Raw genomic sequence first — 16783 nt, 5'->3', positions numbered from 1 at the left:
AACTCAGCCTGTTCTCATGATAGAGAGGTTACCCACAAAAGGTACTTGAGCCTTCCATCTCCTGAATCTCATGCACTTTATATCTCTGCCGGAATCATGCCAAGTCTGTTCTTCAACTTGCCAAACACTCTTTCATAAATAGAAAATGTCAAAATCTTTCAAACTCAAACTCTCCTCGTGACTTCTGGCATCTAGCCAAAACATCTCAAATAACTTCACTTCATCTTTCCTCCTTTATTTCATCCTGATGGCACCACTGCCATGTCTTCTGTCTCTAAAGCTGAACTCTTTTCTCAGACCTTTGCTCACAACTCCACCTTGGACGATTCTGGGCTTGTCCCTCCCTCTCCTCCTCCTCCTGATTATTTGATGTCTACAATCAAAATTCTTCGTAATGATGTTATCCATGCCCTTGCTGGCCTAAACCTTCAGAAGGCTTATGGATCTGATGGGGTCCCTCCTATTGTCCACAAATCTGTGCTTCCGTGCTTGCATTTTACCTGGCCAAAGTCTTCCAGCTTTGTCTATCGACTTTTACCTTTCCTTTCTGCTGGAAGTTCGCCTACATTCAGCCTGTTCCTAAAAGGGTGACCGTTCTAACCCCTCAAACTACCGTCCTATAGCTTTAATCTCTTGCTTGTCTAAAGTTTTTAATCTATCCTGAATAGGAAGATTCTCAAACATCTGTCACTTCACAATCTTCTGTCTGATCGCCAGTATGGCTTCCGTCAAGGTCGCTCTACTGGTGATCTTCTGGCTTTCCTTACTGAGTCTTGGTCATCCTCTTTTAGAGATTTCGGTGAAACTTTTGCTGTTGCGTTAGACATATCAAAAGCTTTTGATAGAGTCTGGCATAAAGCTTTGATTTCAAAACTGCCCTCCTACGGCTTCTATCCTTCTCTCTGCAACTTTATCTCATGTTTCCTTTCCGACCGCTCTATTGCTGCTGTGGTAGACGGCCACTGTTCTTCTCCTAAACCTATTAATAGTGGTGTTCCTCAGGGTTCTGTCCTGTCACCCACTCTCTTTCTATTATTCATTAATGACCTTCTTAACCAAACTTCTTGCCCTATCCACTCCTACGCTGATGATACCACCCTACATCTTTCCACGTTCTTTCAGAGACGACCAACCCTTCAGGAAGTCAACAGATCATGCAGGGACGCCACAGAACGCCTGACTTCCGATCTTTCTAAGATTTCCGATTGGGGCAGAGAAAATCTAGTAGTTTTCAATGCCTCAAAAGCTCAATTCCTCCATCTATCAACTCAACACAACCTTCCAGACAACTATCCCCTCTTCTTCAATAACACTCAACTATCTCCCTCTTCCATAATGAATATCAAGGATTCTATAGTATATCTTCCTTGATGAATATCCTCGGTCTGTCCTTTGCTCATAATCTTAACTGGAAACTTCACATCTCATCTCTTGCTAAAACAGCTTCTATGATGTTAGGTGTTCTGAGGCGTCTCTAACAGTTATTCTCACCCTTCCAACTGGTTACTCTATTATAAGGGCCTTATCCGCTCCTGTATGGAGTACTCTTCGCATGTTTTGGAGGGTTCCAGTCACAGTTTTACTAGATAGGGTAGAATCAAAAGGTCTTTGTCTCATCAACTTCTCTCCTCTGACTAGCTGTCTTCAGTCTCTTTCTCACTGCCAGAATGTTGCATCTCTTTCTATCTTTTATTGCTATTTTCATATTAACTGTTTTACTGATCTTGCTAACTGCATGCCTCCCCTCCTCCTGCAGCCTCGCTGCACAAGGCTTTCTTCTTCCTTTCATCCCTATTCTGTCCAACTCTCTAACGCAAGAGTTAACCAGTACTCTCAATCATTCATCCCTTTCGCTGGTAAATTCTGGAACTCCCTCCCTGCATCTGTATTTCCGAATTCCTATGACTTGTCTTCTTTTAAGAGGGAGGTATCGAGGCATTTGCTCCCCAACTTTGGCTGACACTTTTACACTTTTTAGAGCCAGCACTTGTGGGCCTTTTTTTTTTTTTCCCTTGGCTGGCCCTCTTCCCTAGGTAAAAAGGAAAAAAGAAATTTATTCCACTTATCTTTCATGCCAGTACTGGATGGTCCATTTGCTCCAGTCAAGCATTGTGTTTTAAGATTGTTTTCATACCCCGCCCCCCAGTTAATGCTTAATGTATACTTCATCCTCACAAATACATATGGGTATTTATGGAGCTATGTTTTTTTGTTTTCGTATTATTTTTTATAAAAATTTTGTAACTCATTCTCATAATTTTTGCATATCTTATCTGAAATGTTATGGTTTGTCATCCTCAGCTGACTTTTTTTTTCTTTTTATTTATATCATGTGGGCTTTTCATGGGAATTTATGGGCTAAAGGGGATACTTTTTGGAGTACCTCTTATCTCAAAGCCCACCCGCTAGGAAACCATTTTAATGTTCTTGCCTTTTGTACCTAACCCTCCTTCCTTCTACCTTTATGATTTCAGAACCCTCTCTTTAGCTCACATTTTCCATCTCATTCCATTATAATTACAGATTGCAAGGACTGTGTGTTTGCCATATTATCACAGTTCAATTCTATTACTACTTTCAAAACTTACTTTTTTGTACCTCGACTTATTTTCTCTTCCTTAGCAATCAACCATTTTCGTACATCATCTCAGCTTCATCCATTCTGCAGCTGAAACTTCAAATAATCATCAGCAGGATTATGTCTTGAATTCCCAATGTCTGGCAGGGGACTGGTGTGGGTGGCTTTCTTACTCAGGTGTTGGTGACTGGGAATGAATGACGCTGGACCACTCATCTTTCTGCAGTCTCCTTGCTGGGTGGTGCACACACACACACACACAGAGAGAGAGAGAGAGAGAGAGAGAGAGAGAGAGAGAGAGAGAGAGAGAGAGAGAGAGAGAGAGAGAGAGAGAGAGAGAGAGAGTATATCTATCATATTCAGCGTTTCCTGAAAGAATTTTTTGATAAAGAGATGACGATATAATGGTGACTTTGATGATGAGGTTAATAGTGGCTGAGCCTTCCACCTATACTGCTCAACAACAAATATTGCTAAAAAAATAAAAGGAAAAATAAAAAGTATTATAACAACAGTATTATTATATTCTTCCAGTTATATGGATTATACGGATACAAATGCTGAGTTTTATTATTAACAGCACATTGAAGCAGTATGTTCCATACAGGCAAACAAGTGATTTCCTTCATCCTTACAAACCACAGGACAACTTCATAGAAAGATGAAATACACTATGGCTATCTTCAATGGACCGTCATAGGTTACATCCATATCCGAAATTATACAAAAAACTTACTACTTGCCGACTTCCAAAAATGGGTGACAGGCTCTTGTGACTTGGCTTACTCAACTTAGTTCATAATTAGCATTCAGATAATTCCTAGTGAGAAAATCACAGATGACACTACCGTCTCCACTCACACACACGCACTCGAACATGATCACTGACCTCCAAAGAGAAGCAAGCCACTTGCTCATGAATAATCACATATATACATGACACTGACGGCCAAGACCTATGGTGACGGTAGAGGGATGATCACATCAGCCTGGCTTCCTACAAAATGGTTTGTCATCGCATCAGCAATACTCAACTTAAAACAACAGCAAACTTTAATAACTTCCTATGTACACTGAAGGTGTAAAAATTATTAAAAACCAGTATACTACTAAAGTTTATCATTGCTGATGACGGTGCATAATGGGTGATGGTGATAACACTGGTGGTGGTGCTGCTGCCGCCAGCGCTACGCTGCTACCCATTTCTTCATTACTTGTTGCAAGGCCCATCGTGCCGACTGTTGTGGCACCTCAGCCATCTGGCACAATCAGTTACTCCTTCAGTCCAGGGTCCATTCTCTGTCCTCATTTCAGAATGAAGTTTGTGGCCCTTACTGGGATCCACACCCACCACAATGTGTGTTGCAGATGGCATCAGCACCAGTGTGAAGGAAGGCAATACAGTACTACACTTTGCTTATTGTTTGCCTTGTACTCACTTGTCTGTGGACCAGGTCACTATTTCTAAGAGCTCAGCAGCAAGATGTCAAACTTTTACCTAAAAAACTGGACAGAATAAAATGGCTTCAGCACAGAATAAGATGCAATAATATTCATACACCAGTATTCCCTGATAACTGGCATTCAATAAATATTTCTATACACCTAAATATATTAGTTTCCTCACTACATCCATAAAATGTGAGCAAGAATGTGACCATATGTAGGCAAGTCCACACAGCTGAAGTGACCATTAGGAAAATACAAGAGCCTCAACAGGCAATATCAATTGTGACAAAAACAAATAAAAGACAATGATGACCTCTCTTAACAAAGAGAGAGAATGAGGAGGAATCTAAAAGAAAAGATGATGATAAAAAAAAGGTGCCCAAGGATGGATATAAGAATAAAATAATTTATATTAATGGAAATAATAAAACAAATGAATGAAAGCTTTGGATGACAAAAACAATTCCTTTACTTATTGTTTTCTATGTGGCTAAGTTTTCTATTCTGACGAAGTGTTAAACATAAAAATATCATAAGTCCCTACCCTGCCACACAAAGCTCCCTAACAACAGAAGGTAGGCCGGACACTGCCAACACAAGCCCTGGGGCACGAGATCATGGTGTAACACAAGGTCAGGAGGAAAATACTGCAAGACCATGAAAGACCACTGTCATTCCATGTCTACTCAGGTGAATTTCCCAACACTCATCCAACCTTCCACTGTGCACGTTTCCAAAGCCTCAGGACTAGCAAAGTAATGAAAAACTGGAATAATTATATGCCTGTAATACATCTGCTTTTTTACTTTTTGTTATCAGTTCCTACATAAATTATAAACCAACAGTTAGTAAATAGATGTTACTGCTGAACAATGTTTATTTTTGCCACTTCCTCTTGGTAAGGGAATATCGCTTGACTACCGCCCTGCTCCACATGGTGGCCCGCTCTCCTTACATGACCCTTGGTCCACTAACCCCCAGACACGGGACTGCTGAGTGTCATGTGTTTCAGCTGGTGCCTCTGTCTGTTTTGCACTGGGAACTCCTCGTGTTTTCAAGACCTCCTTGTTCCACACAGCCTGGAACACTGACAGTTTCACTGTACCATTGACCTTTTCCTTGATGGCCGACCTTCAACAATATTGAGAATCAACACTGCTTGTTCAGAATTTAAGCAAATATATTTTGTTATAATTTATAGGTAAAATAATATTATTAAGATTATATAGCTATGACATTGGATTGCAGTTTGGTACCAACACAGGGACATTAGAAAAAAATATATATCCCATTTCCCTTGGTCATGACTTGCTTCCACCAAGCTACATCTAAACAAGTGTTGTCCCAAAATGTGTAAACACTAGTACCTCCCCAAGGCAACTAAATACAAAAGGAAATAGGATGTCACTTGGTAAAAAAAAAAAAAAAAAAAAATAATAAAATAAAATAAAATAAATAAAAAAATAAATAAATTGACTAAAAAAGTTCCTCAAAGCACAATAGTTCATTCGCTTTTTGGTAGATGGAGTGAACGAGCAGCAGAACTCGTCATGAGTAATAATCACAGAACAAGTGTGACTAAGTCAGTCGCTTTCAGCTTTGTGTGACCGTCAATGAGCATCCCAGTATTCATTATAAATAGGTAAAATAAAACACTGATGAGTCACAAAAGCAAGAAAGGACTGCACTTACCACTTTTACAGGCTAGGCCTAGTGTGGGTGGGTGAGGGGGGGGGAATCCCAGGGAACATGGGCTTCAATCCAAACTAAGCAACTCTTGGTGACCTCCAACTTGCCATAACCACCACCACCACCTCAGCCCTCTTCAAGTCCATTCTGTCTGGCAACAAAATGTTTTCCCTTTGTTACAGGAAACGGATTTCTGCCAAGAGCAATCACCATCTAATGAAGTATAGAACTGAGTATATCTTTATTGCACACTTCTTTTCTACATTAAGCTCAGTGTCCATTAAGATCAAGGTGCTGAAAATAATTTCTCTATAATTTCTTCCACACAGATGCAATATAGGTTGTCCAAAATAAAAGTTGCTTTGGCAAACCATCTTCCAGCACTCCAGATGTGTGTACAGCAAAATATATAAGCAGAATCACCGGACCAAGTTGTAAGGCTCGGTCACCACCCACCGTCTCCCGGTACACACGGCTCATCGCAGCACAGGCATAACAGTACATAAATGTGCTGGATGGGGTCACAACAAATTTTTACACAACACAGATGTAAGCATGAGGCTCCATTCCACATCTTGAGAGGCAAGTACTTGACTACACTGGAGATGCAGCGCTTCCGGTGGTGATGAGGTAATGGTCGAGTGATCAGTGCTTGTGGGGGTTGGCTTGTTGCCCGCCCCCTGGTGGCGGTGCCTGAGGGTTGAGGATGCTCTCATTGGACTGCGACTGTGAGGCTGGCAGCAGCACCGCAATGGCTTCTCTCTCCGGGGAGCACTGCACCACTGCCAGTCACTTGCCACGCCCTGCCTTCTTCTTCTTTCTTTTGAAGAAACAGCAACATCTGCAAAGACAACATCATCTTAGCAACTCGAGAGAGAGAGAGAGAGAGAGAGAGAGAGAGAGAGAGAGAGAGAGAGAAGGGGGGTGACCTAACTGTATACAGGGTCTGAGGTATTCATGTAGTACTGTCTTTTATTTCCTATACTTGTGCACTTTTCTATATATGATGTATATTGCTTATATTCCATCTTTTTAGTCTTTCGTTATCTAAATTCTTCTGGTAAATGCTGTCCTGTGTGTAATTCATCACGGTCGCCTGCTGGTCACCCAGCCAGTCTTCCCCATTACAGAGCGAGCTCAGAGCTCATAGACCGATCTTCAGGTAGGACTGAGACCACAACACACACTCCACACACCGGGAAAGCGAGGCCACAACCCCTCGAGTTATATCCCATACCTATTTACTGCTATGTGAACAGACCCGACACATTAAGAGGCTTGTCTATTTGCCTTGCCGCACCCGGGATATGTGTGTGTGTGTGTGTGTGTGTGTGTGTGTGTGTGTGTGTGTGTGTGTGTGTTTATGCATTACAATCTGGATACATGGAAGGATCAAAGACACAAGAGGCTTACTTTGTTTCATCTGAGGTGTCTCCTTCCTGGTGGACAGTGATGGGGGTGTTGGAGTGGCCGGCCAGAGGGTCATCAGGGCCAAGCTCCCCATTTGTAGAACTCACAACCTGGAAAATAATATCACACTATTGGCATCCTGAGTCTTCCTTTTAACTCTGAATCCTTCACTCACTCCATCAATACTATGGCAATTCCTTTATAGCACTTTAGAAATGTCAATATGCAGCATTCACTGACTATTTAATTTCTATATCACCATCATACTCTGCACATTCCAAGTCATTCATCAAAACACACAGGACTGATAACACCAGGTAAAATTTAATTTTCCTCCTGGAAGCAAACAATGACCCAAACACAATACAATAATGTGCAGTGCAGGTGTATCAAGTGTGTGCAGCTAGTGAAGGATGGTGTAATAGTGACAGCATGCATAATAAATTGTAGTTTAAATTTACTGTTTCTCACTATTCTCCGATACCCTTCCCTACTATGTTTTGGCAGAGGAGCCATACAATGTGACATCTCCCTCTAAAGCATCCCATAAAACATTGACTTGGAGGGAGAATAAATTCCTCCATGAAAGGCACGCACCCTTGCCAGGGATTAAGCCCTTGACATGGCTGAGTGGAGTACACCTCAGACATTGGGACTTTAATGACTGCCAGGTCTCAAAGTAATTTCTTGGATAATTTTTGGCACATTTGTGATTACAAGTGTCAAATCTAAAGAACACGTCTAAAGCTCCACAAATATTCATTTCCTTAGACACAGATCCTGAAATGATTTATTTTCTTGACTTTGACTTGAAACTACAGTACCACAATAATCTTTCTGAATTACCTTGCAGAATACACAACACACTCCTGCAACACCATTACACTACGTAGTTGCCATAACTTCTCTCATGAACTTGTACTCCTTCATGTTAACAAATCAACTCTAAATGCTTAACAAAGTATGACTCCTCAGAGCTCCAGCCTTTACATGACCTGATTCACCTTGATGCATCCATGTAAACATTTGTTGCTCAAAGTACATACTAAAACTACATGTACTACTGTTAACAATAAATTGTTAAATTACAAGATGAAATACATGAACTACACTGTTAAGACCAAGAAACGGAGACTTATCAATACTGCTAACTACCAATAAGCAGATTAGTTGCATGTGCTTACTGACATTTATAGGTTCAGTGACTGACAACTCTCACACTGATCTTTATACAGAAGCCTACCAACAGTTACATGAACAAGAATCTTTTGTGGAAATGTTAAAAATGTCACACATAATAACACATACATATATATTTCTTTTACTTTTGTTGCATAGCATAATCCCAGAGTAAATACCATACCAAAATATTTCATGACTGGAAAATAAGGATGAATTGATTCAAAGCAAAGAGTTTTCAAATAAAAAAAGCTATGACAACAGATTAACGTGTGGAAAAAGTACATTTGTATTTTTTGTCATAAATGTCATTTTTTTTTTGCTAAATAGATGAGTAGCATTCAGGTGAGAAGTGCATTGAAGTGGTGGCAGTGCAGGTGTGAGATAGCCATGCAAGCAGTGAGGCCAGGACAAGAGGTGCCTGGGGAGTAGACAAAGCACGGCAACAAACTCAAGAACAAGCAAACTTTTGTCACCTCGTCCTACATCTCATACCACCCACCAACACTCCCCCATCACAGACCAACCTCGTGTGCTAGGAAAAGAGGACACCAAAACAGAGATGTGCCGTAATATACAGAGGAATAGAGACTGAATTCACACATCCTACACACACACATCATACAATAGGCCAGTAATGCAATTCCTGATTGGGACAACACAGAAGTCATCTTAGCCCAAGCAGCAGTCCACCCAAGATGCAGCTCCACAAGGCTACCCACTTCACAACAAAATCCCCCAACAAGTACTAGACTTTTCAGAGACTGAGCATCCTCAAGTCACCATGATGTCCACCAATGAACACAACTACTACACAGTGAAAGCCTTCACCAAAGGACCACCTTCACACACACCAATAAAGCCAGTCATTCTGTAACATGTACAGAGGTTCTTAGCCTCAAGGAAGGAAGGGGTCACTGGGCAGTGTCTGCTGACCATCATGTACATTCTAAAACAACAATGTGGCAGTAAAATGCAAGTTTTACTTCAATGCAAGGGAAACAGAAGCCAGCAGCAAAGTTGAAATGAGAGTAAACACAGTAATTTGTTAGATAATATATTCAAGTCATTGGTTAATCCTTGAAAGGTTTTTAAGTAATAAGAAATAAAGCTTCATTACCAGGGAGTTTCAGTGTCAGTGAGCCCAAGTTCTTAGGCAGTTCAGCTTGAAAGCAAGGAAGTGTGTGACCACATCCTTAAGAGGGGAGGAGAGGCAAGGTTGGCTCATGCTCTAGGGCTACACAACACCTGCTTCTCATGAGGGGGGACACCCACCCACCCACCCACCTGGAAACTGGCTATGTTCAAAAGGGAAAAATTTTCTGAGGACAATCAGAAAAACTTGCCCTTGCAGATATGCTTTGCCCCCAGCAGCCAGTGTGGGTGGCAGGAGGCAGCAAGAGTAAAGGGTGGGCAGGCTAGCCCTGGGAAGAGGAATTACCTGGACGGAGCCGTGGCGGTCTGCAGGGGTGAGGTTGCCGCCTAACATGTTGCTTGCCTGCTTGGGGGTTTCGGGCCAGGCTGCCGTACCCTTGGTGCCGCCCTGTAATGTTGGCCCCATGGCCACATGAGAACCACACCTGCACACCACCATCACCACTACCTCCACCAACAACAACTCCATCCTCATGCACTGTCTCACACTGCACCAAACCTCACACTCTAATCTCACTGCAGGTTGGGCTATATTGTACCTTACAACACACCTTCCCCAGACTAGTCAATGAAAGACTTATAAAAATTCACTGCTACCTTCAAGGTGAGGTGAAAATTGCCTGCAGAGCAGCCTGCCAGCTTAGTGCACATATAATTGCTGGTACAACTGGCACAAAACAGATGGCAGTAGTGGTTCATTCTACTTAAACTACTTAACTAAAGTTAGCTCTTGGTTAGATTGACTTTAGAAGCTCAACTTCATGTATGAGAGAAAGCATTCTCTCTTGGTATTTCTCAAAACTTCAAGCAGCAAGCAAATTATTACTGCTAAGTAGAAAAGAGTGAGATGCAATTCACCAGCACCACAGTGGTGGTCTATAAGATACACAAACAATACTGCACCATAATACAATGCCACCTACTGACTCTCTCCTGTTACCTGCATCAGATGGAAATCCTCACGTTCACACTTTTCCTGGCAATATCATGGATTAAGAGGAAAAGAAAAACATCTAAGTGCTGATCCTCTTAGTCATGTTGTCAAAAGTTAGTCAAGATAAGACCACCTGCATAATGGATCTATGGTATGAGCTAAGGCAGTCCTACATAACTGCTTCACTTGGGTTCCACTCCCAGTGCCTCCTGCTACACCACAAATCACACAAAATTCTAAATTAAATAAATTAACTTAAAAGAAAAAAAAGAAAAAGTGATCAAGTGATGAACATGAACAGAAGCACACATTGGTCCCAGCAACCTGAACACACTGATGCTGTTCTGGAAACACTGGGTGCACAAGTGACCAAAAAAATGGGATGAGTATGTCTAGTAGTTTTCCATGTCATGACTTGCTTAGCTGTGAAGACATCATGTTCAGACACTCCCTCAAGCTTTGGTATGAGCTACTGCAGTTTGTAATCAGGCATTGCATGGTATCAAAAAAGTCTTGGGCACAGTAACTATATCTAATATCAAACAACTAAGTCTTCAAAACTCACATTTCAAAATACAAAAATTGTGTAGAGGAGTGAGAAATACTGTTGCAATGTGAGGTAGTAGGCAGTACATGGGTGTGAGTGGTGTGAGTGCAGGGAAGCCACACACTGTGCTGTGTTGTCATTCCAAGTCACTAGTTAGGCAGCCCTCACACTCCTCCACAGTCTTTCACAGTGCACAGCATTGCAACTTTACTCATCACATTTAAGGCTTTAAACAATGACTCAATATTATGATGATTTTCACAGTGCTTCACATGAAAGTCAATTGGTTTCAATAACCAGGTGTGAAAACATCTCTATGTACAAGTTTTTGAGATTTAGTTTGACTAAGAACAATATGCTGGATGAAGTGCCCAGGTAGTAGTTGTTGAAGTGGCAGTTGCACTGTAGCTCAAGCCGTGAGGAGGCAGTGTCGGAACATACATGATGTCTGACCGGGGGAGGCCGAGGGGCTGCATCATCCATGTGCTGTGTCGGGGTCCAGGGCAGCAGGATTTGCTGTGGTGCCCCGGTTGTCTCCCCACCCGGCTTTTCTGCAACCCCCTTCTCTGGCCCCCCACCATTTCTCACTACGCCTGTCAACTGGAGGGAAAGTGTTTTAACCCTAGAGATGGACTAAAAAAAAACTCTACATGCACTGAGTAGTAGACCTGTAGACACTGCCTGGAACCTGCATAGGAAGGGAGAAAGGGAGAGGGAGGGCAGAGGGTTACCTTAGTGGCTGTGGGGTGCCTCTCTCGGTTCTCTCTGCTCGGAGATACAATGACTTCAGTCCCTGTCTGCGTTGACCCAACTGGTGTGGACTGCAAAGCCAGACCCAATTTAAAACTAAGCAAACTTTGCGAGAAGGAGTGATAGCACCAAGGAAGATGACTACGTAAGTTGAACAGCAGAATTCAAAATCATATCAAGTTCAAAAAATAATGTCAAATTCTGTAGATTTTCTGATTTGAGCAATAATTACAAAACGTAGCAAAAAAGTAAAGGGACTATATTGAACAAAAGAATTGAGTATTATGTCAAATAAAAGAGTAACAGTTCCGGTGGGTCTTCTGATTTCTGCAGCAATAATGATACGACTCAAATATGCTGGTCCCAAAAAAGTATTACTTGTCTGTTGCTACTGAGATGGGGAAAGCTTTCTGTAGATGCAAAGACTGATACCAAAAGAATTCAGCTTGAGATCCCAGCACTACTACAGCACTAGGGGGTCTGTAGCATACCCTGATAATGCAACACTCTTCAACTGTGCATTTGCAGCATACTGAAGACAATGAGGTAAGACCACAGTACTGGGCAATGGCACAGAATAGCAACAATAGCTACTGCACATTTCCAAACAGGCCAATTTTTCAGGTTGTCAGACAAACCTTATCTGATCTAGTTTTCACTCTATCAGATGGAGCAGCAATTCTTAGCTGTCTCATGTTTGATAAATATTCTGCTGGCTGCACAAGTGGAGAAAATAAATGTGTTAAGAATACAATGGTGTCTGAACTAAGAAGTGTAGAGGGCATGCAGGATTAAAGTAACTGTATTCTTTGACTGTATTGGTGAATTAACTACTTTTTTAATGTAAGAGGGTAAAACTGGCCAAGAGCAACAGAAAACATACACAAAATGCCCACTTAAGTTGCCAGTCCTCTTGCAGGTTCGGGAGAGTTAGCCAAAGGAAAGGGTTAAAAGTCTTGAAACCTCCCTCTTAAATGAGTGCAGTTCATAGGAAGATGGAAATATAGAACTTCTGAGGGGCTGTAATCAATGCTACTCAAGTTTTAAGATTCAGGTGATAATTTGGCAGTCTTTGGTCAGTCACTGAGGTATTCAAGGGCATCTTCTAGTGACAGTTCAAGTCTGGTGGAAGTCTGGAGTTGAATGGATGTTTTCATGATTCCAGGGAAAGTTTAAGGAGAATTTAACTCTATAAACATTAATTTTTGTGGCCTCCGAAACAAAAGCACCTCAAAACACAGTCCCTTATCCTGCATTTCCCTACATCACTCATCCAAGCACTCATCTCTTGTTGTCTTGACAATGATGCAATTCTTAGCTTACGTTAAAATAAAGTAGTGAGATTGCAAGCAAGGAACATAAAAATAAAAAAATAAATAAATGAACAAAATAATAATAATGATAATAATAACAAATAAATGCAATAAATAAAACTGATGTGTATTGAGAAGTTAATGCAAACTTTTCAAGGGAGGATTTCTTTTTCATCTCAAGGGAACATAAAACGTTTCCTTCCTATCACAGTCAAGCACTGTTTTCTCCTTACATTACTTGAATTGATGGAAATACAGAAAATTCATGCTGTACTCTAATTTAGGTATTTCTTAATCTGTACCTTATGCAAACATCTTAAAATTCATTACCCTGAAACTCCCTCCTTGAACAAACTAAAATGAATCAAAGGCAAAGAGAGAGAGAGAGAGAGAGAGAGAGAGAGAGAGAGAGAGAGAGAGAGAGAGAGAGAGAGAGAGAGAGAGAGAGAGAGAGAGAGAGAGAGAGAGAATGTTGAAACCAATAAATAAAATATAAAAAATATATGAGGGATTACAAAAAAGAAAGGAAAAGAAAACCCTTTATATGAGTTTCAACTTCTAAAAAACCCATAAGATAAAAAAAAAAAGAAAAATGAACTGAAGACAATCATAACTAACAAATATCAAAGAAAAGTAGCGACAAACAAAATCTAACTGAAGTTGTCAAAATAAACAGAAAACAAGACTGACAGCAGCAAGAGTGAGGCGTGTCCCGGCACTTCGCCTCACAGCCACTCTCCTCACCATAGTCTTGCCGGTCCAGTCAAACTCCCCGTCGTCCACGTAGCCTTTCCGCTCAAACAGATCCTGGAACAGCTTTCGGAGGTAATCATAATCTGGAGTCTCGAAGAAGTCAAGCCGCCGTACGTATCTCAGATACGTCGCCATCTCCTCTGTGGGTGTGGGAGGACACAGGTGGGGTGAAGGAGCAAGAAGAAAGTGTCTCCAGCATTTTTGTTACATGTGAAGAGTAACCTGGTAATCAAATGATTTAGCTGCCAAGTGTAATCCAAAGTGACTTTACTAATCATCAACATGTTTTTATTATTGCTTTTGTTTTGTTGTATCGGAGGGCACACTCACATTTTCTTCAGCGTCTCTTGTGAGCTTCATCCAAGGGAACACTTACCGGGGTAGTTCTCACAGAGAACTTCAATAGGAGTTGCTCTCTTGGTGTCTCCAATCTTCTGGTAGCGCTCCTTGAGGGTGTCCGCCTTGAGGCCCTGCCAGGGGAGGGACCCGCGGAGGAAGTACATGAACATGTGACCGAGAGCCTCCAAGTCGTCTCTGCGGGACTGCTCCTTGCCCATGTGTGTGTTGATGGACATGTAGCGAGCCGTGCCCGTCAGAGACTTGTGCTCCCGGTAAGGGATGTGCTTGTTGGTGGTGGGATCAATGTACTCCTTTGCTAGACCAAAATCTGAAAAAAAGGAAACAATTATGAATTGTGACAACTTTTCACCAAAGTTATACACAAGAGCAATGTACTTCTGCCCTAACTTCACATTACAGCAACATGTGGGATCAATATGCCAGTTATATCAACTTTGATAACTTCTTATGTATGAGCCACACTCATCCTACAATGTTAAGAAAACAGCCGTCTCACCACTAATGACACAGCTGTCTATATATATCCAACAATATGTAAACTGACAACACTCATCACCACACAAACCAATCACTGATAAACAAAGGGGTGTTAGATGGAGTGTACACAGCAGAGTCAGGCCAGCAAGGTTCAAGTCTCCAGTGCTTTGATAGCATATGGAAATCACTTTATTATAAACCAATGTGCTGAAACCTTCCCACTACACCAAAACTTGACAAAAAAATGTTACTTCTTCCCCACTCACTACCATTCACCACCTGACCTCACCTGCCACTCACTCACAGGCACATCACAACACCACACATCACTGCAATGGTCATGCTTACAATCTTTCCACTTCAATAATAAACCTGTCATAACTCACACTAACATCAAACAACAAGCTTCTACAATGACAACACTTACACTCTTGTCTATATCACTCATGTAGTCCTCCCTCATAACTCACGGACAGGAGCAATGAATAGGACGAACCAATAATTCTGTCTTCTCACTCGTCACTCACAACACACACTAATACCCACACCGCACTGCCACAATGACATTTACGATCTTGTGTTCTTCCATCCCAGTCCCCCTCCCCTCACACCTCACATCAACATACACACACACACACACACACACACACACACACACACACACACAAAAATGGTTCTGGAATTGGCAGAAATGACCTATGAGGAGAGATTAAAAAAAATGAATTTGCCTACCTTGGAACAAAGAAGAGAAAGAGGAGATTTAATACAGGTTTATAAACTGTTGAGTGGACTGGATGAAGTGGATAATGAGCAAATGATGTTGAGAGAGGAAAACTTAAGTAGAACTACAAGATCGCATAGTAAAAAGATAGCCAAGGGAATATGCTTGAAGGATGTGAAAAAATATAGTTTCCCACAAAGATGTGTGGAGGTGTGGAATGGTTTGAGTGAGGAGGTGGTGTCAGCAAGGAGTGTGCATAGTTTTAAAGGAAAGTTGGATGTGTGTAGATATGGAGACGGGGCCACACGAGTATGATACCCAGGCTCTGTAAAATTACAACTAGGTGAATACAACTAGGTGAATACACACACACACACACACACACACACACACACACACACACACACACACACACACACACACAAACACACAGCCCAGTACTCACCTATGATGTTTATAATCTTGTCTTTTTTAGTGGAGCTTCTTCCTATGAGGAAATTCTCTGGCTTCACATCTCGATATATTAATCTTCTAGAATGTACATACTCTGTTCTACTAATCTGAAAGGGAATGAATGTGTTAAGTACAATTCGGTAACGTATGGAGAATACATTGAAAATTATTATTATCTTCCAAAACAACTGAATATGTAAAAAGCACCACAAATTAAGTTTCATTACACAGATAATATGATTTCTTACACTTATAAGGTTATTGCAGTATATCTTTGTCAGCTCTCTCACATACACAAACAAACAGACTGACACAACTTCTAAAAGCCACAATATCTACAAAAGCTAACACATTTTACTGCACTTGATCAAATATAGTCAAGTCAGTTATGGGCAACTCTTCATGAACACACACACACACACACACACACACACACACACACACACACACACACACACACACACACACACACACACACACTTGACCCTTTAACCCCTAACCTGTATTATGAGAAAAAAAAAATCAAGTTACTGAGTCTGACCTACATTCTTAACTGCAACACACTCCCACTCCTACACGTACACAGATGAGAGAGAGGCAGCAGTACTTACTAATTGTATGGCTATTAATAGTACTGTCTTAAGGGTGAATCGTCGGCCACACATATCAAACAGGTCCTCCAAGCTTGGCCCCAATAGCTCCATCACCAGGGCGTTGTACTTCCCGCAGACACCGAAGTAGTAAATCCTAGGAATGCCCTCTACTGCAAAGGAGGAAGAAATATATATCAGTAATCTTGTAGCTGAATGGGGAACTACAAAAATCAATACATAAGCTCTTTAATGCAAGGTGGCAAAACACAGGGAACTAAAAATAAAGATATGTATGTCTCCTCTACTGCAAAGGTGGAAAAAATATGTGAATAATCCAGAAGGTGAATGGGGAACTAAAAAAAAAAGTATATTTATGTCCTCTACTGCAGACACCAAAACACTGGACACTAAAAATAATATAT

General features: G+C 41.3%; 1 protein-coding gene across 4 annotated transcripts in view; it reads right to left on the bottom strand.

Annotated features, from left to right (window-relative positions):
- Window positions 1–3084: 3084 nt before the first annotated feature.
- The window catches only part of LOC123501619 (casein kinase I-like), a 78931-nt gene continuing 65232 nt past the window's right edge, over window positions 3085–16783 (bottom strand). For 2 of the 4 annotated variants that reach the window (XM_045250571.1, XM_045250570.1), the window contains 8 exons: window positions 16380–16531; window positions 15761–15875; window positions 14134–14424; window positions 13749–13897; window positions 11673–11762; window positions 9747–9848; window positions 7130–7236; window positions 3085–6557 (listed from right to left, as the gene is read on the bottom strand). In XM_045250571.1, coding sequence (XP_045106506.1) covers window positions 6506–6557; window positions 7130–7236; window positions 9747–9848; window positions 11673–11762; window positions 13749–13897; window positions 14134–14424; window positions 15761–15875; window positions 16380–16531 — 1058 coding nt within the window. In that variant the 3' untranslated portion in view covers window positions 3085–6505. Of the gene's footprint in view, window positions 6558–7129; window positions 7237–9746; window positions 9849–11672; window positions 11763–11828; window positions 12408–13748; window positions 13898–14133; window positions 14425–15760; window positions 15876–16379; window positions 16532–16783 lie in introns of those variants that run through there. The other 2 variants (XM_045250572.1, XM_045250573.1) reach the window with 2 other exon arrangements.

This window comes from Portunus trituberculatus, chromosome 9 (assembly GCF_017591435.1).
Source record: "Portunus trituberculatus isolate SZX2019 chromosome 9, ASM1759143v1, whole genome shotgun sequence".
In the NCBI taxonomy this organism is placed as follows: Eukaryota; Metazoa; Arthropoda; class Malacostraca; order Decapoda; family Portunidae; genus Portunus; species Portunus trituberculatus.
Note: the sequence above shows the minus strand (reverse complement) of the source record. Positions and strands in the feature narration are given on the sequence as shown.